Below are 25,601 nucleotides of genomic sequence, written 5' to 3'. Positions count from 1 at the left end.
AGGTTGGGGATGGCATCAAGCAGGAAATTAGAAATGCATGCACTAAAGGCGCAGCAGTTATAATGGGTGACTTCAATCTACATATAGATTGGGTGAACCAAACTGGCAGGGGTGCTGAGGAAGAGGATTTCTTGGAATGTTTGAGAGATGGTTTTCTAAACCAACATGTCGAGGAACCAACGAGAGAACAGGCCATTCTAGACTGGGTATTGAGTAATGAGGAAGGGTTAGTTAGCAGTCTTGTTGTGCGAGGCCCCTTGGGCAAGAGTGATCATAATATGGTAGAGTTCTTCATTAGGATGGAGAGTGACAAAGTCGATACAGAAACAAGTGTTCTGAACTTAAAGAAAGGTAACTTTGAGGGTATGAGGCGTGAATTGTCCAAGATAGACTGGCGATTGATGCTGAAAGGGTTGACGGTGGACATGCAATGGAAGGCATTTAAAGGTCGCATGGATGAACTACAACAAGTGTTCATCCCAGTTTGGCAAAAGAACAAACCAGGAAAGGTAGTGCATCCGTGGCTAACAAGGGAAATCAAGGATAGTATTAAAACAAAAGATGAAGCATACAGATTAGCCAGAAAAAGTAGCATACCAGAGGACTGGGAGAAATTCAGAGTCCAGCAGAGGAGGACAAAGGGCTTAATTAGGAAAGGGAAAATAGATTATGAGGGAAAACTGGCAAGAAACATAAAAACAGACTGCAAAAGCTTTTATAGATATGTCAAGAGGAAAAGATTAGTTAAGGCAAATGTAGGTCCCTTGCAGTCGGAAACAGGTGAATTGATCATAGGGAACAAGGAGATGGCAGACCAATTGAACAAATACTTTGGTTCTGTCTTCACTAAGGAAGACATAAACCGTCTGCCAGAAATAGCGGGGGACCGGGGGTCTAATGAGATGGAGGAACTGAGGGAAATCCAGGTTAGTCGGGAAGTGGTGTTAGGTAAATTAAATGGATTAAAGGCAGATAAATCCCCAGGGCCAGATAGGCTGCATCCCAGAGTGCTTAAGGAAGTAGCCTCAGAAATAGTGGATGCATTAGTGATAATTTTTCAAAACTCTTTAGATTCTGGAGTAGTTCTTGAGGACTGGAGGGTAGCTAATGTAACCCCACTTTTTAAAAAGGGAGGGAGAGAGAAAACGGGGAATTATAGACCAGTTAACCTAACATCGGTAGTGGGGAAAATGCTAGAGTCAGTTATTAAAGATGTGATAGCATTACTTTTGGAAAGTGGTGATATCATCGGACAAAGTCAGCATGGATTTATCAAAGGCAAATCATGTCTGACGAATCTTATAGAATTTTTCGAGGATGTAACTAGTAGAGTGGATAAGGGAGAACCAGTCGATGTGTTATATCTGGACTTTCAGAAGGCCTTCGACAAGGTCCCACATAGGAGATTGGTGTACAAACTTAAAGCACACGGTATTGAGGGTTCAGTGTTGAGGTGGATAGAAAATTGGTTGGCGGACAGGAAGCAAAGAGTAGGAATAAACGGGTCCTTTTCGGAATGGCAGGCAGTGACTAGTGGGGTACCGCAAGGCTCAGTGCTGGGACCCCAGTTATTTACAGTGTATATTAATGATTTGGACGAGGGAATTGAATGCAACATCTCTAAGTTTGCGCATGACACGAAGCTGGGTGGCAGTGTTAGCTGCGAGGAAGATGCTAGGAGGCTGCAGAGTGACTTGGATAGATTAGGCGAGTGGGCAAATGCATGGCAGATGCAATATAATGTGGATAAATGTGAGGTTATCCACTTTGGCGGCAAGAACAGGAAAGCAGAGTATTACCTGAATGGTGACCGATTGGGAGAAGGGGAGATGCAACGGGACCTGGGTGTCATGGTGCACCAGTCATTGAAAGCAAGCGTGCAGGTGCAGCAGGCAGTGAAGAAAGCGAATGGTATGTTGGCATTCATAGCAAGAGGATTTGAGTTTAGGAGCAGGGAGGTTCTGCTGCAGTTGTACAGGGCCTTGGTGAGACCGCACCTGGAGTATTGTGTGCAGTTTTGGTCTCCTAACCTGAGGAAAGACGTTCTTGCCTTAGAGGGAGTACAGAGAAGGTTCACCAGATTGATCCCTGGGATGGCGGGACTTACATATGAGGAAAGACTGGATAGACTGGGCTTGTACTCGCTGGAATTTAGAAGACTGAGGGGGGATCTTATAGAAACATATAAAATTCTTAAGGGGTTGGAGAGGCTAGATGCGGAAAGATTGTTCCCAATGTTGGGGAAGTCCAGAACCAGGGGTCACAGCTTAAGGATAAGGGGGAAGTCTTTTAGGACCGAGATGAGAAAACATTTCTTCACACAGAGAGTGGTGAGTCTGTGGAATTCTCTGCCACAGAAGGTAGTTGAGGCCAGTTCATTGGCTATATTTAAGAGGGAGTTAGATGTGGCCCTTTTTGCTAAAGGGATCAGGGGGTATGGAGAGAAGGCAGGTACAGGCTACTGAGCTGAATGATCAGCCATGATCACATTGAATGGCGGTGCAGGCTCGAAGGGCCGAATGGCCTACTCCTGCACCTATTTTCTATGTTTCTATGTTTCTATGCAATTATCGAAATGCAGCCTAACCAAAGTGCTTTAAATCTGCACATTTCTTCATGGCTCTTATACTCAATGCTCCAACTGATGAAGGCAAGAATACCATATACCTTCTTTACCACTCTATCTACTTGTGTGCCACTTCAGTGAGTTATGGACCCGGAACCTAAGATCCCTCTATAGGGGGGGGAGAAGGGGAGGGGGGAATGGGGGGGGGGGGGGGGGGGGTGGGGGGCGATGGGGGGGGAAATGAGATGAGACATGGTGTAACTTGCTGTAGGAATGTTTGTACAGGAAGTTGCCTTTGAAGATCCTGAAAGATGTGTATTTTCACCCAACCCTTAGTTTCTGAACTGGTTGGACTGGAGCACAGAAGAACAGTGGGGATTGTGATCCAGATGTTTTTCAGCTTTGGGATAATGTTCCTTTCCGTAATCGCTTACTTGGTTCCCTCCTGGAGGAACCTGCAACTGGTGACTTGTGTCCCGAACTTCATATTCCTGGTCTACTATTGGTAAAGTCCATCAAAGATATCATTACTGCCCGGTTGTGCATGCGAGTAAGTGTTGTGGAAGCAACACACAGCTGTTTTGTAATCACAGATATGTACAAGGTGTTGCATTTTGGGAAGTCAAACTAGGGCAGGACCAACACAATGAATGGCAGGGCACTGGGGAGAGTTGCAGAGCAGAGGGATTTAGGAGTGCAAGTACATAGTTCCTTGAAAGTGGTATCACAGGTAGATAGGGTGGTCAAGAAGAAATTTGGCATATTGGCGTGTATTAGTGTGAGTATAGAAGCTGGGAGGTTATTTCTCAGCTGTACAACTTGATGAGGCCACATTTGGAATTTTGTGCTCAGATTTGGGCATACTGCTACAGGCAGGATGCCACTAAGGTGCAAGGAGTATCGTGAAAATTTACTAGTTAAATTTACCACGTGGATAGGGTGGTCATCAGGTAGATAGGGTAGTCAAGAAGGCATCCAGCACATTGGCCTTCATCAGTCAGCGCATTGAGTATAGAAGATAGACACAAAAAGCTGGAGTAACTCAGTGGGACAGGCAGCATCTCTGGAGATAAGGAATGGGTGATGTTTTGGGTCGAGACCCTTCTTCAGATTGGTTAGGGATAAGGGAAACGAGAGATATAGACGGTGATGTGGAGAGATAAAGAACAATGAATGAAAGATATGCAAAAAAAGTAACAATGATAAAGGAAACAGGCCATTGTTAGTTGTTTCTAGGGTGAAAATGAGAAGCTAGTGCGACTTGGGTGGGGGAGAATTAGAGAGAAAGGGAATGCCGGGGCTACCTGAAGTGAGAGAAATCAATATTTGTACCACTGGGCTGTAAGCTGCCCAAGCAAAATATGAGATGCTGTTCCTCCAATTTGCGTTTAGCCTCACTCTGACAAAGAGGAGCAGCATCTCATATTTTGCTTGGGCAGCTTACATCCCAGTGGTATGAATATTAATTTCTCTCACTTCAGGTAGCCCCGGCATTCCCTCTCTCTCTATCCCTCCCCACCCAAGTTGCACTAGCTTCTCATTTTCACCCTACAAACAGCTAACAATGGCCTGTTTTTCCTTTATCATCGTTACTTTTTTGCATATCTTTCATTCATTGTTCTTTATCTCTCCACATCACCATCTATATCTCTTGTTTCCCTTATCCCTAACCAGTCTGAAGAAGGGTCTCAACCCGAAACGTCACCCATTCCTTCTCTCCAGAGTTGCTGCCTGTCCCTCTGAGTTTTTCCAGGTTTTTGAGTCTATCTTCAGTTTAAACCAGCATCTGCAGTTCCTTTTTACACATTGAGTATCGAAGTTGGGAGGTCATATTGCAGTTGTACAAGACAATGATGAGGCCACATTTGGAGGATTGTGTTCAGTTTTCGTCATCCTGTTATAGGAAAGATGTTGTCAAGCTGGAAAGGGTGCAGAGAAGACTTATGAGGATGTTGCCAGCACTCGAGGGCCTAAGCTATAGGGAGAGGTTGGGCAGGCTATTCCTCAAAGCACAGGAGGCTAGGGGATGATCTTATAGAGATGTATAAGATCATGGAGGGTGGGGGGGGGGGCAGGGAATAGGGTGAAAGTACAGTCTTTTATCCAGAGTTGGGGAATCGAACCAGATGACATATGATTAAGATCAGATGGAAAAGATTTAATAGGAACTGAGGGGCAACTTTTTTTACACAGAGGGTGGTGGGTATATGGAACAAGCCACCAGAAGAGGTAGTTGTGCAGGTACAATAACAACATTTAAAACATACTTCAACAGGTACATGGACAGGAAAGGTTTAGAGGGATGTGGGCCAAACACAGGCAAATGAGACTAGCTTAGGTGGGACCTCTTTGTTGGCATGAACGAGTTGGGCCGAGGGGCCTGTTTCCGAGCTGTATGACTCTATGACTATATAACACAGGTTGCTGCCAGAGTCTCCCCGGTGGTTACTGTCGAGGAAGAGGAGAGAAGAGGCTGTCAGTATTCTGCAGAAGATTGCGAAGAGGAACAAGAAGAGCTTCTCAATGAATATTGAGGTGACCAGCATCACCGTTGTCCACACCTTACATCACTTTTTACCCACTTGGTCACTTGACGTCCAAACCCGGACTGGGATCCAATCCATGGGTTCCTGCAGCTTATGACACTGGTTCAATGGGATGGAGGAGAGGATCGGTGTTGGTGAGGGGGTTGAGGGCTCACCTCCCATGGGAACACCCAGTAGGACTGCCGAGGTTGGTTGTGGATGGCACCCTGAGGCACGGAGGCTGAACGGTGACCGTTTGAGGTGAGGGGATAACGTGTTTGCGGGTCAGTGTTCGGATCGAGGTGCCAGTGGAGTGGGCTGCCGGAAGCCCCATGGCAACCTGGGGCTCAATTGGATCAGGAGTCGCCCCAAGAGGCCGAGCGCATGGATTGGACGTGGCCTGCAGTGGCACGGAGCAGTGGAGCAGCGGTGGAGGACATCGATAGCAACGCCTCGCCAGCCCGATCCTTGCAGCTCTGACCCAATGTCACCACCAGGACCACGGGCCTTTCCTACCAAGTTAAGACTCCTCATTTGGACTTTTATTACACAAATGGCGTCGGAAACGTGGTGACTCTTGCGCACTGCCTCAGTGTAATCTATGATTCTCACACTCGTATGTAAGTTTGATTGCGCTTATCAATAGTAAAGGGTTTATTGAATTGTATGCAAAAAAGGAATTTATTGTTACATATGTGACAATAAAGTACCATTGGACCATCATTGTCACATGTACCTAGGTATCGTGAAATTCTTTTTTTGCATACAATTCAATAAAATTCTTATTATATGTAGGCTCAATCATACTCAAGTACAAGAATGTAAGATAGTAGATTACACTGAGGCAGTGCACAAGATTTACCAATTTTATGGCACCATTTTGTATCCTTCAATTTCAAAGTACTGAAAATCCTAACTTCTCCATAAAGGGCTGTGGTCATGGCAGCAGTACTGGGTCGGTGTTTTGAGGGTCGGCCTGGCCAGTCAATGTTGTCGATGTCCTCCAACGCTGCTCCACCACTCCGTGCCATTGCAGGCCACGTCCGATCCGCATGCTCGACTGAACTCTGTGGGGCCTCCAGCGGTGTCTGACCCACGTGATCCCCTGGCTGTCGCATGTCCTCCAGTGGCCCACTCCATGGATGCTTTGACCCATGAATGCACCATCCCCTCGCCTCCTGCAGCCGACCTCTGAACCTCCAGATCACCAGCAGGTTAGCCCCCAGCCCCCTCATTGGCACCGATCCGATCCTCTGTCCGTCACCACTACTACCATCTTGAAGTCCCAGAGGGTCGTAAGAGCTTGCCCTGAGCATCAGGCTACTTGGCAAAAAATATAGAGCACATGGGGTCAGGGTGATACCCTGACATAGATTGAGGGTTGGATCACAAACAGAAGGTGATTAAATGGGTAATGTTGATCAGCGAGGCTCAGACTCATGGGGTTTGCGTGGAACTGGAGCTGAGATTCCAACTCCACACAATCTATATCAATTATATGAAAATGGGGACCAGATGTAACGTAGCCAAGTTTAGAGTCAAGCATCAGACAGCACGGAAACAGGCCCTTCGCCCTTACCGACAAAGATGCCCTATCTACGCTAGTCCCATTTGCCCACCTTTGGCCTATATCCTTCTAAACCTTTCCTATCCATGTAGCTGTCCAAATGTCTATTCAATGCTGTTATTTACCTGCCTCGACTACCTCCTCCGACAGCTCTAAGAGTGGAGTCAGTGGAAGATGTGGAAAAATTGAGTTTGTCCACTTTAGTAGGTAACAAAATAGAAAAGTTTGGTTTATTTTAGTGGTGATAGATTGGGGAATGACATCATCGAATCATAGAGAAATACAATACAAAAGCAGGCCCTTTAGCCCATACTGACCATCGACCACCCATTGACACTGGAACATAGAACAGTACAGCACAGGAACAGGCCCTTCAGCCCACAATGTCCATGCCGATCATGATGCTGAGTTAAACTAATCTCCTCTGCCTGCAAGTCATCCATATCTCCAATTTTTGTTTCAACATGTGTCTATCTAAAAGCCTCTAAAACCTATATTACTACATTACCATACTAATTCAATATTGATCCCTTGTTGTTAGTTTAGTTTAGTTTAATTTACTTGAGTTTAGTTGAGAGATACAGCTGGAAATATGCTCTTCAGCCCACTGTGTCCACGATGACCAGTGGTCACCCATTCATACTTGTTCTATCCCACACACTAGGGACAATTTACAGAAGCCAATTAACCTACAAACCTACATGTCTTTGGAATGTGCAAGGAAACTGGAGCACCGGGAGAAAACCCACATGGTCACAAGGAGAATGGTTCCTGACCACAACCAAAGGCACTAACAACAGACTGCACCCCTGATTAACTCAGCACAAAGTGTGTCCCAATATCCTTGCTCCTGCAAGGAATGCAACACATGATCCTGATGCCACTGTAAGTCTAGACCAAAGCGCCAAGTGAGGCAATTCTGAGAACTTGGTAATCCCATCTGTCTGGTGAGACACAAGGAACTGCAGATGCTGGAATCTAAAGCAAAGCACAAAGAGCTGGGGAAACTCAGTGGGTCTGGCATCTGTGGAGGGAATGGTGACATTTAGGGTTATGACCCTTCTTCAGACAGATGAGTCTGGCTTGAGAGTTCTTTTTCAAACCCAGTCATCATTAGATGACACAAGGAACAGAAAAAGAAATAAAGTGTTGGAGTAACTCAGCGGGCCAGGCAGCATCTCTGGAAGCGATTTCAGGGACCACCTTAGATGGGGCACCTTGGCCAACATTAACAAGTTGGACCAAAGGGCCTGCCTCTGTGCTGTATGACTCTACATAGAAAGATCTAACCAATTGTTCATCAGTCTGAAGAAGTGTCCTGACCCAAAACTACGCCTATTCACGTCTTCCAGGGCCGGGGCAGTGATGCAGCAGTAGAGTTGCTGCCTTACAGCGCCGGAGACCTGGGTTCAACCCTGACTATGGGTGCTGTCTGTACAGAGTTTATATGTTCTCCCTGTGACTGTGTGGGTTTTCTCCAGGCGCTCCGGTTTCCTCCTAAACTCTAAAGACATGCATGTTTATAAGTTAGTTAATTGGCTTCGACATAATTGTACATTGTCCCTAGTGGGTGGCACAGACTTGGTGGGCCGAAGAGCCTGTTTCCGAGCTGTATCTCTAAACTAAACTAAAGATGCTGCCTGACCAGTTGAGTTACTCCAGCACTTTGTATCATGATTAATTGGCAGTGACTGAAGCACATAATAATAGCTCTCGGTTAAGGCTGGTGGTTTGAATTGGTGTCAATCCTATGGTACAGTTGACTAATCCAAAGGTGACCTCCCAAGACATTTGATCATTTTGGGATTCTCTTTACGGCAGGTAATCCACATCGACAATGCCGAGGATAATTTAAGGAGTCCCTCGATCACAGACCTGGTGAGAACGCCTCAGATAAGGAAGCACACTCTGATCCTGATGTTCAACTGGTGAGATCTTTTTACGCAGAGTTATACAACACGAAAACAGGCCCTTCAGCCCAACTTGTCCAAGCTGACCAAGAGCCCCATCTGAGCTAGTCTCATTTGCCCACGTTTAGCCTTTCAGCCCACAATGTTCATACTGAATATGATGCCAGGTTATACTAATCTCTGCATGCCCGTGATCCATATCCCCCCATTCCCTGCATATTCTACCCCCCTCTCTCCCTCCCTCTGGCTTTACATTTCATATAAGCACAAGAACAGGTCCTTTGGCCCACAATGTCTGTGCTAGACACAATGCCAAGCCCATCTCTTATCTGTCTGCACCTGACCCATATCCCTCCATTCATTGCATTTCCATATGCCTATCCAAACGTTTCCAGAAACGCACAATTGTACTTGCTTCCACCACCACCACCACCGACAGCGCGTTCCTGGCACCCACCGCCCTTTGTGTAATAAACCTGCCCTCCACATCTCCTCGAAACTTTGCCCCTCTCACTTTAAAAATCTTAGGTTTTTTTCTATCCTGGGTAAAAAACCTCTGACTGCCTACCCAATCTATGTCCCTCATAATTTTCTGCACTTCTATCAGGTTTGAAAGCTCTGGCATTCCAAAAAAAAAATCCAAACCTGTTCAACGTCTCTCTGTAGCTAATAGCCTCTAATCCTGGTATCATTGTGTAGCACCTCTTCTCTTCTTATCTGACACTGTCTCATTTTCACTTCTAGCCTTTGTCACTTACTCCACCCCTCTGCCAATCCCCCAACCCCCTTCCTCTCCTGTATTTTTTTTTCATTCATTATTCTTTATCTCTCTACATCAGCTTCTATATCTCTCGTTTCCCTTTCCCGTGACTTTCAGTCTGAAGAAGGGTCTCGACCCGAAATGTCACCCATTCCTTCTCTCCAGAATTGCTGTTTGTCCCGCTGAGTTACTCCAGCTTTTTGTGTCTATCTTTGGTTTCAAGGATCAAGAGTCACGAGTGTTTTATTGTTATACTAGACAAAATGGACCCGTTGGGCCCAAACCTGCATTAGTGCAGCACCCTCTCCTCTCCCCCCTCCTCCCTCCCCTACCCTCCCCCCTCCCCCTCCACTCCCTCTCCCCCCTTCCCCTCCCCTCCTCCCCTCCTACCCCCTCCCCCCTCTCACCCTCCCCTTCCCCCTCCCCCCATACGCCCTCCCTCCCCCTCCCCTCCCCCTCCCTCCCTCCCCCTCCCTCCTCCCCCCCTCCTCCCCCCCTCCCCTCCCCCTCCCCCCTCCACCCCCCTGTGTTTAGTTTATTATTGTCACGTGATGAGAGGGGATCTTATAGAGACAATAGAGGGGATCTTATACAGATTATTAAGGGGTTGGACACGTTAATGGCAGGAAACATGTTCCCAATGTTGGGGGAGTCCAGAACCAGGGGCCACAGTTTAAGAATAAGGGGTAGGCCATTTAGAACGGAGATGAGGAAAAACTTTTTCAGTCAGAGAGTTGTAAATCTGTGGAATTCACTGCCTCAGAAGGCAGAGTAGGCCAATTCTCTGAATTCATTCAAGAGAGAGCTAGATAGAGCTCTTAAGGATAGCGGAGTCAGGGGGTATGGGGAGAAGGCAGGAACAGGGTACTGATTGAGAATGATCAGCCATGATCATATTGAATGGTGGTGCTGGCTCGAAGGGCCGAATGGCCTACTCCTGCACCTATTGTCTATTGTCTATTGTCTATTGTGTTATAGAGACATATAAAATTATAAAAGGACTGGACAAGCTAGATGCAGGAAAAAGGTTCCAAATGTTGGGGGAGTCCAGAACCATGGGCCACAGTCTTAGAATAAAGGGGAGGCCATTTAAAACTGAGGTGAGAAGGAACTTTTTCACCCAGAGAGTTGTGAATTTGTGGAATTCTCTGCCACAGAGGGCAGTGGAGGCCAAATCACTTGATGAATTTAAGAGAGAGTTGGATAGAGCTCTGGGGGCCAGTGGAATCAAGGGATATGTGGAGAAGCTGGGCACAGGTTACTGATTGTGGATGATCAGCCATGATCACAATGAATGGCGGTGCTAGCTTGAAGGGCCGAATGACCTCCTCCTGCACCTATTTTCTATGTTTCAATGTATACTGAGGTCAGTGAAAAGCTTTTGTTCCATGCAACCCAGTTAAAGAAAAGACTACGTATGATTACAATTAGGCTGTCCACAGTGTACAGATAAAGGCGGCACGGTAGCGCAGCGGTAGAGTTGCTGCTTTACAGAGAATGCAGCGCCGGAGACGCAGGTTCGATCCTGACTACGGGTGCTGCACTGTAAGGAGTTTGTACGTTCTCCCCGTGACCTGCGTGGGTTTTCTCCGAGATCTTCGGTTTCCTCCCACACTCCAAAGACGTACAGGTATGTAGGTTAATTGGCTGGGTAAATGTAAAAATTGTCCCTATTGGGTGTAGGATAGTGTTAATGTACGGGGATCACTGGGCGGCACGGACTTGGAGGGCCGAAAAGGCCTGTTTCCGGCTGTAGATATATGATGATGATGATGAAAGGATAAAGGGTACAAAATTTAGTGCAAGTTATAGTCCGATTAAAGATATTTCAAAGGTCTCCAGTGAGGTAGATAGGTCAGGATTCCAGCGTCTGCAGTTCCTATTGTCTCTCCTAATTGCAAAGCTCCTTCCCTTTCAGGTTTGTCAGTGCCATGGTGTACCTCGGCCTGGTCTTGCGTTTGGGCATTATGGGTGGGAACATCTACCTCAACTTCTTCATCTCGGGAATTGTCGAGATCCCTTCAGCCGTCATCATCCTACTGCTCATCGATCGAGTGGGCCGCCGCTGGCCCTTTGCAGCGGGCAACCTGTTGGCGGGGGTCACCTGCCTGGTGACCGTCTTCATCCCCGACGGTGAGTCAGGGGTCACCCACTGCGAGTCTCTGGTTGCCGCCTGCACCAAGCTACAGTGAAAAGCTTTGTAATGATCAAGTCAAACTTATGTACAATAGATAGAGCAAAGGGAAGATGCAGAGTGCAGAATATAGTTCTCAGCATTGTAGAGCAGTTCCAAAGACAAACTCCAATGTCTGCAATGGAGTAGAGGTGAATCAGACAGAACCTTCGCTTATGGAGACCTCAGAAGCGTAATAATGGAGGGCAATAATACTGTTCCTGAGTCTGGTGGTGCACGCTTTCAAACTTTTGTACCTTCTGTCAGATGGGAGCGCGGAGAAGAAGGAAAGACCGGGGTGGGACAAGCTTTTGATTATGTTGGCCACTACATCCACAACTTTGTACAATTCCTTGCGAGCTGTTCCCAAAGCAAGCTGTGATGCAACCCGACAGTGTGATTTCTACAGTGCATTTGTAGAATTTTGGAAGAGTCATTGGGGACATGACAAATATCCTCAGTCTTCTGAGGGAGTAGAGTCGTTGGTGTGCCTTTCCTGGCGGCCGCTTCAATGTCCTTGCTTGGTCCATGGCAGATCATTGGTAATATTAATGCCAAAGAACTTGAAGCTCTCAACCATTTCCACTTCCGCACCATTAATGATGATTGGGGCAGGTACTCCACCATGCTTCCTGATTTGAATAACTAGTTCCTCTCTTTTGCTGACATTGAGGGAGAGGTTACCATATTGGAGAGCCCACCACCATGGGAAAGCAGGAGAATGGGGTTAGTAGGGAAAGATAGATCAGCCATGATTGAATGGCGGAGTAGACTTGATGGGCGTCAGTCAGTTGTCTATTTCTTGTGATGGAGACGGTGAGATCAAGAAAGGGGAGGGAGGTGTCGGAGATGGTCCAAGTCAATTTGAGTGCAGGATGAAAATTGGTGGTGAAGTTGAAGAAGTCCATGAGTTCTGCATGGGTGATGGGACGTAGCAGCGATGGGTGCAGGAGGTGGCAGCGATGCAGTCATCAATGTGACGGAGATAGAGTTCGGGGATAGGGCCAGTGTACGCCTGGAACAGGGATTGTTCAACATGCCCTACAAATAGGCAGGCATAGCTGGGGCCCATGTGGGTGCCCATAGCTACGCCTTGGACTTGGAGGATGTGGGAGGAGTCAAAGGAAAAGTTATTGAGGGTGAGGACCAGCTCTGCTCGGCGGAGTAGAGAGTAGAGGGAAATTGGATGGTTCTGCGGCCGAGGCATTGCATCTTCTCTAGGTTACTGCCATGTGGGCAAATGTTTTGTGTTGGGGGCAGTCTTGGGTGAAATGGGACACAGGATTTCTTTAATCATACAGACATTCCCAGATAACCTGTCAGTATACCCGCCTTCTAATCCTGTACCTGGTGAGTGCTTCTTTTAAAAATGTGCAACAGAAGTTCGCAGGATCCTTGTTTAGTTTAGATACAGCATGGAAACAGGCCCTTCAGCCCACCGACCATCATCACCCATTCACAGTGATTCTATGCTATCTCACTTTCTCATTCACTCTCTACACACTATGGCCAATTTACAGAGGCCAATTAAGCTACAAGCCGGCACGTTTTTGGCACGTGGGAGGAAACCAGAGCGCCCGGAGGAAACCCACGTGGTCACAGGGAGAATGTATAAACTCTATACAGACAGCACCCGAGCTCAGGATTGAACCCATATCTCTGACACTGTAAGGCAGTAGCACTACCAGCTGCAGCGTTGTGCTCCCATGAGATAATGTGATTGATTGGGGCTGCTTTCAGTCTGAAGATCTTGGCCAACTGATGGTGGTGATGCCACAGCTATGTGGTGGTGAAGGATGTTCAGATAGGATGGAAAGACACCACAGTTGGAAAGCACTGCAGTAAGCCACAGATGGAAAGGCACTGGAGCCTACAATGGTGCAGCGGCAGCTCACAGCTGGATAGTTCTGCACCATTCCTTATCTGAAAAGCAGTGCGTCATGCCACAGTCAAATGGCCCTGCCCTACGCCTTAGCTGGATAGAACAGCCAGGTGTGCTAGGTGGAGCAGAATCTGATATGAAACATCTGTTTGCTCACTGGACCCGCCCAAGCAACAAGCCCAGTATCCACTTACGAATCCTTCCCATTAAATCAATACCTTGGAATCTTGACATGCATGGTCCTACATTCTGGAATTGATTTTAATCCACCTCATGCGTACCATCCAGTGAATCTAGGAACATGCACATTTCCCCAAGTACAGAAACAAAGGCACACAGTGCTGGAGTAACTCAGTGGGTCAGACGGCATCTCTGGAGAACATGGATAGGTGACCTTTCGGGTTGGGACCCTTCTTCAGACTGATTGGTGGGGGGGGGGGGGGGAGCTGGAAGAGAGGCGAGGCAGGACAAAGCCTGGTTTACCCAGGGCTTGATTGCTCCATGCACTCAACAGCTGGATATTGGAAGTGCCAGAGTTTGACGAACAGCCCCACCTACCTGGCAACTTCAGACCAACGTAGACACAGAATGCCAGAACAACTCCATGGACCAGACAGCATCTTGGAGACCATTGATAGGTGACATCTCTGGTTGGGACCCTTCTTCAGTCTGGACCCACAACATCACATATCCTTTTTTTTTTTTTTTTATATCAAAAAATACTTTATTCAAGTAATAAATATCATTTACAAAACATCTTTTTTAAACAAACCCATCCGACATTTCCGGAGGTTACACATTCAATACAGGCATTTACTTACATTTACATACATTTACATACATATCCCTTATTTGGAGGGGCGTCCCCGCAGCAAGATCCCCAGACCGGACGCACGACAGTCATTGCCCCCCGACCATACCGACAGTCCGTGGGGCCACCATCGCGACCACCTCCGATAGCAGCGAAGGTGTGGCAGCCCGCACTCCTGTAAAAAAGTCACATCCGCCTTTACCTTGGCCAGGTACTGCAAGGCGGTTACACATCGCGCAGTGCTCTTCACACTGCGCACGTTTAAGGATGCCAGTTTCAGCTCCATTGTCCTTTATTGTCCCAGGTGATCCTCTCGCATGCCAATCATCTGGCTGAGTTCCTTCACATTTTTGTCGCACAGGTAGTGGTACAGGTTGGTGGCTTCCTCAGCACAGGGTGTATTTTCTGGCGAGGCCACTGCGCTGCTCCCAGTTTCCTGGAGCTGGGGCCCATTGGCCACTGCACTGCTCCCGGTCTCCCGGAGCTGGGGCCTATTGGCCACTGCACTGCTCCCGGTCTCCCGGAGCTGGGGCCCATTGGCCATTGTGCCGCTCCCGGTCTCCCGGAGCAGGAGCCCATTGGCCGTTGTGCCGCTCATGGTCTCCCGGAGCAGGGGCCCATTGGCCGTTGTGCCGCTCACGGTCTCCTGGGGCTGGGGCCCATTGGCACTGCTCCCAGTCTCCTGGGGCTGGGGGGCAACAGGCACGTTCTTTCTCTTACCTTCCTCCTCCCCCGTTTTCTTCCTCTGCCTCTGCTTCCGTTGTCGGATCCTCCCGTTCGTCTCATCCTCCGATGCGGAGAGGTTGCTGGCCTCGTCCTGGGAGAGGACTCTTTTTTGGGACTTGCTTGCCCCCTCCGCCTTTTTCTCCGTGCGCACAGCCTTCAACGTTTTCCTTGATTTTACCAACTGCCATTCCTCCTCTTCCTGTTCCCCCTCTTCCATCGACTCACCCTCGTGGGTAGGGGCCTGGGGGGCTCTGTCCTGCGGTTGGGGGCTCCTGGTGGTCGCGCTGTCATCGCCCCTGCTCTCCTTTCCTTTTTGGGCTTTTGCCGTGGTAGGAGGCGTCTCGTCCACCCTGGGGTTGCTGGCAGTGGCCCCTCTTATCACCTGTGCGTACGTGCTGGCTCTTTTAGGGCAGGCCCTGTAAAGGTGGCCTCCCTCCCCACACAGGTTGCAGCTCTTACTCTCTTTACATTCCCTTGTCTCGTGGCCTTCTAACTTGCAGTTTCTGCAGACGACTGTCCTGCATTCTGCCGCCACGTGCCCAGGTTTGTTGCATTTCCTGCACACCCTGGGCTGCCCCGCGTACGTCATGTAACCCCGGTTCCCTCCGATAGCGAACACCGAGGGAGGGTGGATGATGAATCCCTTCCCGTCCACGCTCAGCTTCACCTTCACTTGCCTCTTGCTCGTCCAGATCCCGAACAAGTCCTTTATGTCCACGCAGTTCCCGGCCCCTTCGACGTAGCGCGCAAGGAAGGTGAGGACATCCACGACGGGCACATGTGGGTTAAACATGTGCACCGTGATCATTCGTTCCCTCTGGGTGGGGAGGGTGAAGAGCGGCTGCACCTTCAGGAGCGACAGCGGGGCTTCATCCCCCTTCTCCCGGAAGTCCTGCAGCAACTTCTGCCACCCCGCCGGGTTCTGGAAGGTAACGTCGAAATATCCGTTACCTGGGAAGTCCTGGAGGCAGAAGATGTCCCCGGCCTTGAATCCACAGGCCTCCAGCAGCACCTTCTTGATGAAGAGGTCCCTTGAGAAAGGGTTCCCCTCCCTGAGGTCCCTCACCGATACTCGCAGGGTATTCCGGATACCCTGCCCTCCAGCTCCACTTGCTGCTGCCATCCCACCTGGATAAGGGTGTTAGGTTGGTTACCCAACCAGCATGGATCCACCCCTAAACCAGACACGTGCTCCTGACCTCCGCTCCTCCTCGTCGATGATCCAATGCAAATACTGCTCTTATACTGTTCTTATAAGAACATTAGATTGTGCCAGAACAGATACTACACTTGATCTTAGCCAAAAGGCCGAGAAGTGATACTGCTTCACTCGAGTCGCTGGAGAGGGTGTAAAAGAGGTTTACCAGTAGGATGTGTGGACTAGAGGGTATTAGCTACAAGGAGAAATTGGACAGAATAGGATTGTTTTCTCTGGAACACTGGAGGCTGAAGGAAGGCCTGATAGAGGTACATACAATTATGAGAGGCATAGATAGGGTAGACAGTCAGAACAATTTTCCCAGGGTGGAAATGTCAAAGACTAGAGGGCATAGCTTCTAGGTCATAGGGACAACGTTTAAAGGAGATGTGTGGGGCAAGATTTTTACAAGGAGAGTAGTGAGTGCCTGGAATGCATTGCCAGGGGTGGTGGTGGAGGCAGATACGATAGTGGCATTTAAGAAGCTTTTAGATATGCACAGGGATATACAGGGAATGAAGAGATATGGGTTTGTGCAGGAAGAGGTGATAGTTTCACTTGACACCATGTTCGGCATGAATATTGTGGGCCGAAGGGCATGATCCTGTGGTGTACTATTCTATGTACTATGTTTCAAATAACTCATCAAAAAGGCATTTTCCTCAATAAAATTAAAATTCTGCTCAAAAAACATGGATTGATAAAATAATAGCTTGATTTCCCATATAGTTTAAATAATGTGAAAATCAAAAATTTCAATTTTGTTTGAGAAAATACTTTATCTTTTGCAAATTGTACATTAACTTATTTCTAATTCAGATATCTTCTGGCTGAAAACAGTAATCACATCTTTGGGCAAACTAGGAATTACGATAGCCTTTGTAATGGTCTGTTTTGTAAATACTGAATTGTACCCAACATTTTTAAGGTAAGAGAATTTACAAATTGCAATAGCTGACCTTCGGCATATATGTTCAGCTACAATCAAAAGGCATTGAGTTCTAATGCCCAACACCTTGCTATGATTCAGTTATCTCAATCTCTATACCACCTTTTTATTCCAAACATAAACTCTATTTAGAATAAACAATATATACAAAAACAAAAACTGCAAAAACTCTTCATACATTCTCAGTGTCTATATATTAATTACTGCCATACTCAGTAGTACTCACACCTATCATTAAACAAAATACCCTCGCACTCATGTAGGCCATGGAGTGGTATCCCTTCCCTTGTTTTGCAGGCTGTTCCCACTGGACTCTGCCCCCTTTATTACTTAGAGAAGTGCAGAACAGAAAGATAATTATTGTAGAGTTAATTGGATTTAAAGATTGAGTATTTCCATTCACCGTACAAGAAGTAAAAACGATGCTGATTAATACACAAAAGGACACAAAGTGCTGGAGGAGCTCAGCAGGTCTGGCAGCATCTCCGAAGGTTTAAGGAAGGTTCTCAATCCAAAATGTCACCTATCCATGTTCTCCAGAGATGCTGCCCGACCTGCTGAACACTTTGTTCCTTTTTCACCGTACAAGGAGGTTCCCTTGCCCCATTGAGTCTATCAGATCAATTCGATTCCCTGACAAATGTTCCCTGTATCATTTCCCCACATTCTCGTCAGATTCTCCTGCCCAGTTATGCCGCAGAACTCACCAAGACCAATTAACACAGCAACCCACAGTGTGTCTCTTCAAGGACAGTGACATGTGACTCAGAGTCAGAGAGTGAATCTTAGAGTCATACCACACAGAAAAAGGCTCTTCAGCCCATCTCAGTCCATGCTAACCCAGATGCTCCATTCAAGCTAGTCCCAGTGGCGCAGCTGGCAGAGCTGCCATAAACCTGGGTTAAATCTTGACCTTGGGCACTGTCTGTGTGGAGTTTGTACCTTTTCCCTGTGACTCCATGGATTTACTCCCACATCCCAAAAATGTGCGGGTTTGTAGGTTAATTGGCCTCGGTAAATTGCCCCTAATGTGTCGGGAGTGGATGAGAAAGTGGGATAATATAGAACTAGTGTGAACGGGTGATTGATGGTCGGCGTGGACGATGGGCCAAAGGGCCTGTTTCCATGCTGTATCTTTAAACTAAAACATACCCATGAGAGTCCTGATTAATCCTACAGCAGGCATTTTGCATTCAAAACACTTCCTAAACAGACAGATTCATTCAACCAGTTGAAACGTGTTTTATTCCTTTTCCATCACAAATGAGCAACTAAACTCTGTTAGAGTTTAGAGTATCTCTAAACTCTGAACTCTAAATAGCAAATCCAAGCAAGACAACATTTCTGTTAATAGTCAGTGTGATTATAAAAATAAATGCCGCTTTTTGATCTACAAAGGAGAATTGGTACACTTTGGTTGTGATACCCAAAGCTTATTTTCTCCAACAGAAACTTTGCTGTTTCGATATGTTCAGCAATGTGTAACGTGGGAGGGATAGTGGCTCCCTTTATCTTGTACAGGCTGGCAGCGCTGTGGGCCGAGCTGCCTCTTCTGGTTTTCGGTGAGTAGGCTGCTTGCTCTTAAACTACTTGGCACTGGTATTAGTTTATTATTGGCAAAATGATGCCTGGATTAGGGGGCATGAGCTACAGTGAGAAGTGGGGCAGACTTGGATTGTTTTCTCTGGAATGCTGGAGGTTGCAGGAAGACACAATAGAAATATATACCATGAATGGTGCAGCTGGATCAGTGGTAGAGACCCAAGTTCAATTCTGACTATGGGGAGGGATGCTGTCTGTGTGGAGTTTGCACGTTCTCTCTGTGACTGCATGGGTTTTCCCCGGGTGCTCCGTTTTCCTTCCACATTCCAAAGACATGCTTTTTAGGTTAATCGGCCTCTGTAAATTGCCCCTAGTGTGTTGCGAGTAGATGAGAACTAGTGTTGATCATTGGTCAGCCTGGACTCATCGGCCTAAGGGCTTATTTCCACACTGCATATCTAGAACTAAAAACCATGTAAAATTGTGAGAGGCATAGATATTGTGGACAGCTAGAACCTTTCTCCCAGGATGGAAAAAAAATCAAACATTAGCGGGCATGGCTTTAAAACGAGGGGGGCAAAATTTAAAAGAGATGTCCGGGGCACGTTTTTTACACAGAGGGTGGTGAGTGCCTGGAATGTGCTGCCAAGGGTGGTGGTGGAAGCGGAAATTACAGAGGCATTTAAGAGACTTTTGGATGGGCACATTAATATGCAGGGAATGGAGGGATATGGATTATATGTAAGAGATGGTCATGGCATTATGTTCAGCACAGACATTGTGGGCCAAAGAGCTTGTTGCTGTACTTTACTGTTCTGTGTTGTATGTTGTATGTCACGTGTAGCAAGATATCGTGAGAAGCTTTTGTTTACATGCTATCCAGTCAGATCAAACCAGACATGAGTACAATCAAGCCACACACAAGTACAACAGGGAACGCAAATAGAAATATAACAGAGTGCAGAATATAGTTACAGAGAAGAAGTCCAATGTCCATAATGAGGTAGGTTGGAAGATCGGGACTATACCCGAGCTTACGAAAGGATGGTTGAGTAGTCTGATAAATAGTATAGGTTAGGTTTATTATTGTCACGGGGGTCCCTAGTGGGTGTAGGATAGTGTTAATGTACGGGGATCACTGGGCGGCACGGACTTGGAGGGCCGAAAAGGCCTGTTTCCGGCTGTATATATATGATATGATGATATGATATGATACTGAAGCTTTGTTTTGCATGTTATCCAAGCAGATGAGATATATCATAAATAACTCAAGGATAATAGTTAGAGCAAAGGGGAAGATACAGGGTGCAGAATATAGTTCTCAGCATTGTCACACATCAGTTCCATAGACAAAGTCCAATGTCCACAATGGGGTATAGGTGAATCGGACAGTACCCTAAGCTTATGGAAGGTCCGTTCAGAAGCCTGATAACGGAGGGAAAGAAGCTGTTCCTGAGTCTTGTGTTGCTTGCTTTCAAGCTTCGAGGATGTTGCTCTGGCAATCTCTTCAAACTGTTGGTGTATGTTCTGTGCCGTATAGAGTAAAAACGTCTCCAAAATAGGGTCACTTACAAGATGTCTAGCTCATAACGTGGGTGTCAATGCTGTTGCCCAACAAAGGCACTACATTGGGAGTGCACTGACTTGTCTTAGGACATTTAGTATAAGAGTCAGAAAGTCATGATGTCACTCTATAGGACTTTGTCAGGCCACGTTTGGAATATTGCATACAGTTCTGGATGCCCCATTACAAGAAGGATGTGAAGGCTATAGAATTGGTGTAAAAGAGGTTTACCAAAATGATGTGTAGGAAGGAACTGGTGATGCTGGATTAAACCGAAGATAGTCACAAAAAGCTGGAGTAGCTCAGCAGGTCAGACAACATCTCTGAAGAAAAGGAATGGGTGACATTTCAGGTCGAAACCCTTCTTCGGACCCTATTCCTTTACTCCGGAGATGCTGTCTGACCCGCTGAGTTACTGTGGCTTTTTGTGTCTATCTTACCAAAATGATGCCTTGATAAGAGCATGTTAGCGACAAGGAAAGGTTGGATTTTTTTAATGGAACATTGGAGGCTGAGGGGAGTTCTGATAGAAGTATGTAAAATTATGAGAGGCATAGATAGGGTAGACAGTCAGGTCCTTTTTCCAATCGTGGATATATCAAAGACTAAAGGACATGGCTTTAGTCAGAAGGGGGAACATTTAATGTGTGTGGTGTAAGCTTTTTTACAAAGAGGTTGGTGAGTGCCTGGAACACACTACCAGGGTTAGTAGTGGAGGCAGATACGATAGTGACCTTTAAGAGACTTTTGGATAGGCACATAGACTTGAAGGGAATGGAGGGATATGGATAGCAGATAAGAGTGAGTCTTGGCATTGTGTTTGGCATGGACAACGTTGACCAAAGGACATGTTATGGTGTAGTATTGTTCAGTGTTCTGGCGAAGGAACAATGCAATTCTTACTTGCTGCAGCTTTATAGGACCACTAATGCAATAATACGCAGATAAATCTACAATAATCAATAATACAATAAATGAATAACAGTAAATCTAGGTAACCATCATAGTGCAAAATTGAAGTCTATAGTGCAATCAAAGACATGGTTCACAGAAGATCATATTTCCTGAGGTTAGTGTTGTGCAGCGTTCAAGAGCCTGATGGGAAGACGCTGTTCTTGAACAGTGTCATACCGCTGAGAGAGGCTGGCAGAGAGGCCAATTTATGCTAGTAAATGTGGAAGGACTCCATAGAGCCATTACTGCTCCGGTGAATGTGATTTGGATTTTCAAGAACCTGCTGCCAAACTCCAGGCTATATTCTTGGACAGCAAATGTAATATTTGATCATCACACGCGATGTTGCCATTCACTTCCAGGGGTGATCGCTCTGATCGCTGGAGGGCTTGTCTTGTGTTTACCCGAAACCAAGGGGATCAGATTACCGGAGAGTATCGAAGATGCAGAAATCATTGGACGGTATGTAAACAGGGTGCCTGTTGGAGGTTCAACCAGACTGGGAGCCAATGTGGACAACACACAGTGATCCTTGACCCCAGCACATAGTGGCACAGTGGTAGAGCTGCTGCCTCACACCACCCAGAGACCCGGGTTCCATCCTGACCTCGTGTGCTGTCTGTGTGGAGTTCAACATTCTCCCTGTGACCGCGTGCCCACCTCCCCCCCTCGGGGTGCTCTGGTTATTCCATTATTGGCCCTGTAAAGCCACAGCAAAGGAGAATGTAATTTTCCATTGCCTAGACATAGAACATAGAACAGAACAGCACAAGGACAGGCCATTCAGCCTACAATGTCCGAGCCAAAATGATGCCAAGACCAACTCTTATCTGCCTAAACATAATCCACATCCCTCCATTCCCTTGTGCCTATCCAAAAGCCTCTTAAACGCCACCATCCTATCTGCCTCAACCACCATCCCTGGCAGCCCGTTCCAGGCACCACCATCCTCTGTGTAAAAATAACGTGCCTTGCATATCACCTTTAAACTTTGCCCCTTGCGCCTTAAACCCACGCCCTCTCGACTTTAACTGAGATAGAAAGACTAGACATGTTCACAGTATCCCAGTATGTTCCAGTCTGGTCTCACCAGGCCATTGCATAAGTGCAGTCTTTATTCTTGTATTCAAATGCTCTTGCAGTAAATAGAGTTATAGAATCATACATCATGATTCGGCCCAACTCTACACTAGTCCCATTTATCCTATGTCCCCTTTCATCCTAAACTTCTGTTCTTGATTCCTCTGAAGAATCAAAGGGGTCTTGATTCCCTCTACCCTGGATAAACGACTGCACATTCACCCTAACAGTTCCCCTCATGATTTATACACCTATATTGCTACCAACATTCCTGATCAGTGGGGAATTCCATGACATCTGGTGAACCTTATGTATGCTAACAGACGCACTGTGCATCCCACACACCAGAGCAGCAAGGAATCACCTGGTTTCTTGTCCTTTAAATACTTTAGTGATTTAGTTTAATCAATTCCTTTCCCTTCCGTCATCTTTATTCACTGAAGTGCCTGACTTATCCACGTCTGCCCTCTACTGGACACTGCCTGAGGGACAGGCTGTACTTGGAGCTGAGTCCACACACTAACTTTCCCAGGTGCACCTCTTTTGCAACCCCTGGATTCCTGTCACCAGTCCAAGTTGGTTACCTAGTGATCTAACAACTACTCCAAGTCAATTGTTTAAGTGTCCTTTGTACTGGCAACGGAACAACTTGCTGCAGATTTACAGGCCATTTAAATGCAATAACACATATATAATAAGTAATAATACAATAATTTAATAATCAGTACTAGGTAACTATAGGAGTGCAAAACGGGCCTTTGGTGCAACCAAAGACACAGTCCATAGAAGGTCATTGTTTCTGAGGTTAGTATTGGGTAGTGTTCAAGAGCCTGATGGTTGTTGAGAAGAAGTTGTTCTCGAACCTGTAGGTGACGGTTTTCAGGCTCCTGTACCTTCTTCCCGATGGTAGCAGCGAGATGAGAGCGCGGCCAGGGTGGTGTGGATCTTTGATGATAATGGTTGACATTTTGAGGTGGCGCCTCTTGTAGGTCCCTACGATAGTGGGGAGGTCAGTACCCATGATGGCACTGTCCACCACTCTCTATAATCTCCCTCATTCATGGGGTTCGAGATGCCGAACCAGGCCGTGAAACCAGCCAGTGTGCTCTCTACTGTACACCTGTTGAAGTTTGATAGAGTATTCATCAACCTATCAAATCTACTCAATTTTCTAAGGAACTAGAGGCGTTGATCGGGTTTTGTCATCATTGCATCAATGTTCTGGGACCAGGACAGATCTTCAGAGAGATGCACAACCAGCAACTTGAAACTGTGGCACCACATTATCTGAGTGTTATTTAAAAGCCATAACGTGAAGATAATGTAAATGTAAAAGAGCTTACACGCAAATAAATCCCCCACATCTTTTGATAAGAGAACTTGTGCTTGTTTCTTCAGGACGAAGGAAGCTGTCCCTACACCAAGCTACGAGATGGTAGCTCCATATTCCTCGGTAGAAACAAGCTGTGAAAAGGAACCTGCCTCAGAGAAAATCATCGTATGACGAGATGAAATCATTCAAACCAAACCCCGAGTAAATCTAATCATCAATAATATTTAATGGCAGATCCTCAAAGCTTAGCAGTGACACGCGCTTTTGAAAATCACTCAAACTACAGATTTTTTGTAATCAGATATGTTGGAGATTCACTATTTATGATTTTCTGTGCTACATTTGCGTGTAAGGATTATAAAAATGGAGCAATGAACTTTACTCTTTGTGTCTGCAAGTTTAGCTTAGAGATGCAACTTGGAAAAAGGCCCTTTGGCCCACTGAGTTCATGCCGACCATCAATCATCTATTCACATTAGATCTATGTTATCCCACTTTCTCAACCGCTCCCTGCAATTTATAGTCAATTAACCCACAGACCCCACGTTTTTGGGATGTGGGAGGAAACTGGAGCACCCGGAGAAAACCCATGCGGTCACCAGGAGAAATAGCGAATTCCACAGTGACAGCCCCCCAGGTCAGGATCGTACCCGGATTTTTGGTGCTGTGAGGCAGCGGCTCTACCCGCTGCCATGCCCATTCAACAGATCATCCTTCGCAGTGTCCAACAAGCTTCCACCACTGGAGACATCCTCCCATGGACAGGACGGTTCCTCTGTAACTCCCTGATCCACACTTCAGTCCCTGGTTCCCTCATCCCGTCTCATGACACTTTCTATTGCAAACCACAACTGGTACAATCTTTGTGCTTTACCTCTTCCCTTCCCACCATACGGGGACCCAGTCTATTCACCTGCACTCCAGTTATTGAATATTGAAAGGCCTGGATAGAGCGGATGTGGAGAGGATGCTTCTAGTGGTGTGTGAGTCTAGATCCAGAGGACGCAACCTCAGAATAAAAATCCTTTAGGAAGGAGATGAGGAAGAATTTCATGTCAAAGGGTGGGGAATCTGAGGAATTCATTGCCACAAACAGCAGTGAAGGCAAAGTTATTGCGTAATTTTAAAGTGGAAGTTGATAGGTTCTTGATCAGTATGGAGGTCAAAGGTTACGGGGAGAAGGCAGGATAATGGGGTTGAGAGGAAAAAATAGATCAGCCATGATCGAATGCCAGAGCAGACTCGATGGGCGTAATGGCCTAATTCTACTCCTATGTTTTATGGTTTTAGGTAGAAACAAGGAATTGCATGCACTGGTTTACAAAAAAAGACAGACTGCTTGAGTAACTCAGCGGGTCAGGCAGCATCTCTGGAGAACATGGATAGGTAACATTTTGGGTCGGGACCCCTCTGAAGAATGAGTCTGAAAATGGAGCCCTGACCCAAAATGTCACCTATCCATGTTCTCCAGAGATGCTGCCTGACCCGCTGAGTTACTCCAACATTTTGTGTCTTGTTTTCTAAACCAGCATCTGCAGTCTTGTGTACAGTATCGGGTGTTTGCAATGTGCTACATGCTGGAGAAACCAGATGTGGATTTGGGTGATCACTTTGCAAATAATCTGTCCCTACACAAGGGTGATGTTAAATTTACCCGTAGCTGCCCTTTAATTCCCCATCCCGCCCCCAACTCTGACCTATCAGACTGTAGCTTTCCAGTTGTGTCACAGTGAGGCCCAACACAAGGTTGAGGAACATAATCTCCCCGTGGCCACGCGGGTTTCCTCCGAGTACTCTGGTTTCTTTCCCAAATCCCAAAGATGTGTGGGTTTGTAGGTTAATTGGTCTCTGCAAATTGTCCCTAGTGTGCAGGGAGTGGATGAGAAAATGGAATAACAAATAAAACACGTGTGAACGGGTGATCGATGGTAGGCGTCAATTCGATGGACTGAAGGGCTTGTTTCCATGTTGTATCCTTATACTAAACTAAATTGTGACCTATTGTTTGCTGCACATCATATTCTCCAAATGACATTACCAACTCATCGCCATGAGCAACTG

At 46.6% G+C, this 25,601-nt stretch overlaps 1 protein-coding gene and 1 pseudogene across 4 annotated transcripts in view; one reads left to right on the top strand and one right to left on the bottom strand.

Annotated features, from left to right (window-relative positions):
• Window positions 1-24,918, top strand: part of LOC144596645 (solute carrier family 22 member 3-like) — a 29,173-nt gene extending 4,255 nt beyond the window's left edge. For 3 of the 4 annotated variants that reach the window (XM_078405239.1, XM_078405242.1, XM_078405241.1), the window contains 8 exons: window positions 2,903-3,071; window positions 4,987-5,101; window positions 8,480-8,586; window positions 11,247-11,461; window positions 16,938-17,046; window positions 18,517-18,629; window positions 21,490-21,589; window positions 23,606-24,918. In XM_078405239.1, the coding sequence (XP_078261365.1) occupies window positions 2,903-3,071; window positions 4,987-5,101; window positions 8,480-8,586; window positions 11,247-11,461; window positions 16,938-17,046; window positions 18,517-18,629; window positions 21,490-21,589; window positions 23,606-23,711 (1,034 nt within the window). In that variant the 3' untranslated portion in view covers window positions 23,712-24,918. Of the gene's footprint in view, window positions 1-2,902; window positions 3,072-4,986; window positions 5,102-8,479; window positions 8,587-11,246; window positions 11,462-16,937; window positions 17,047-18,516; window positions 18,630-21,489; window positions 21,590-23,605 lie in introns of those variants that run through there. The other variant, XR_013547641.1, reaches the window with a different exon arrangement.
• LOC144597086 (U2 spliceosomal RNA) lies at window positions 16,150-16,240 on the bottom strand (annotated as a pseudogene).
• Window positions 24,919-25,601: the final 683 nt, after the last annotated feature.

This window comes from Rhinoraja longicauda, chromosome 9 (genome assembly GCF_053455715.1).
Source record: "Rhinoraja longicauda isolate Sanriku21f chromosome 9, sRhiLon1.1, whole genome shotgun sequence".
In the NCBI taxonomy this organism is placed as follows: Eukaryota; Metazoa; Chordata; class Chondrichthyes; order Rajiformes; family Arhynchobatidae; genus Rhinoraja; species Rhinoraja longicauda.
The sequence above is the reverse complement of the archived record's forward strand: the minus strand, read 5'-3'. Positions and strand labels throughout refer to the sequence as shown.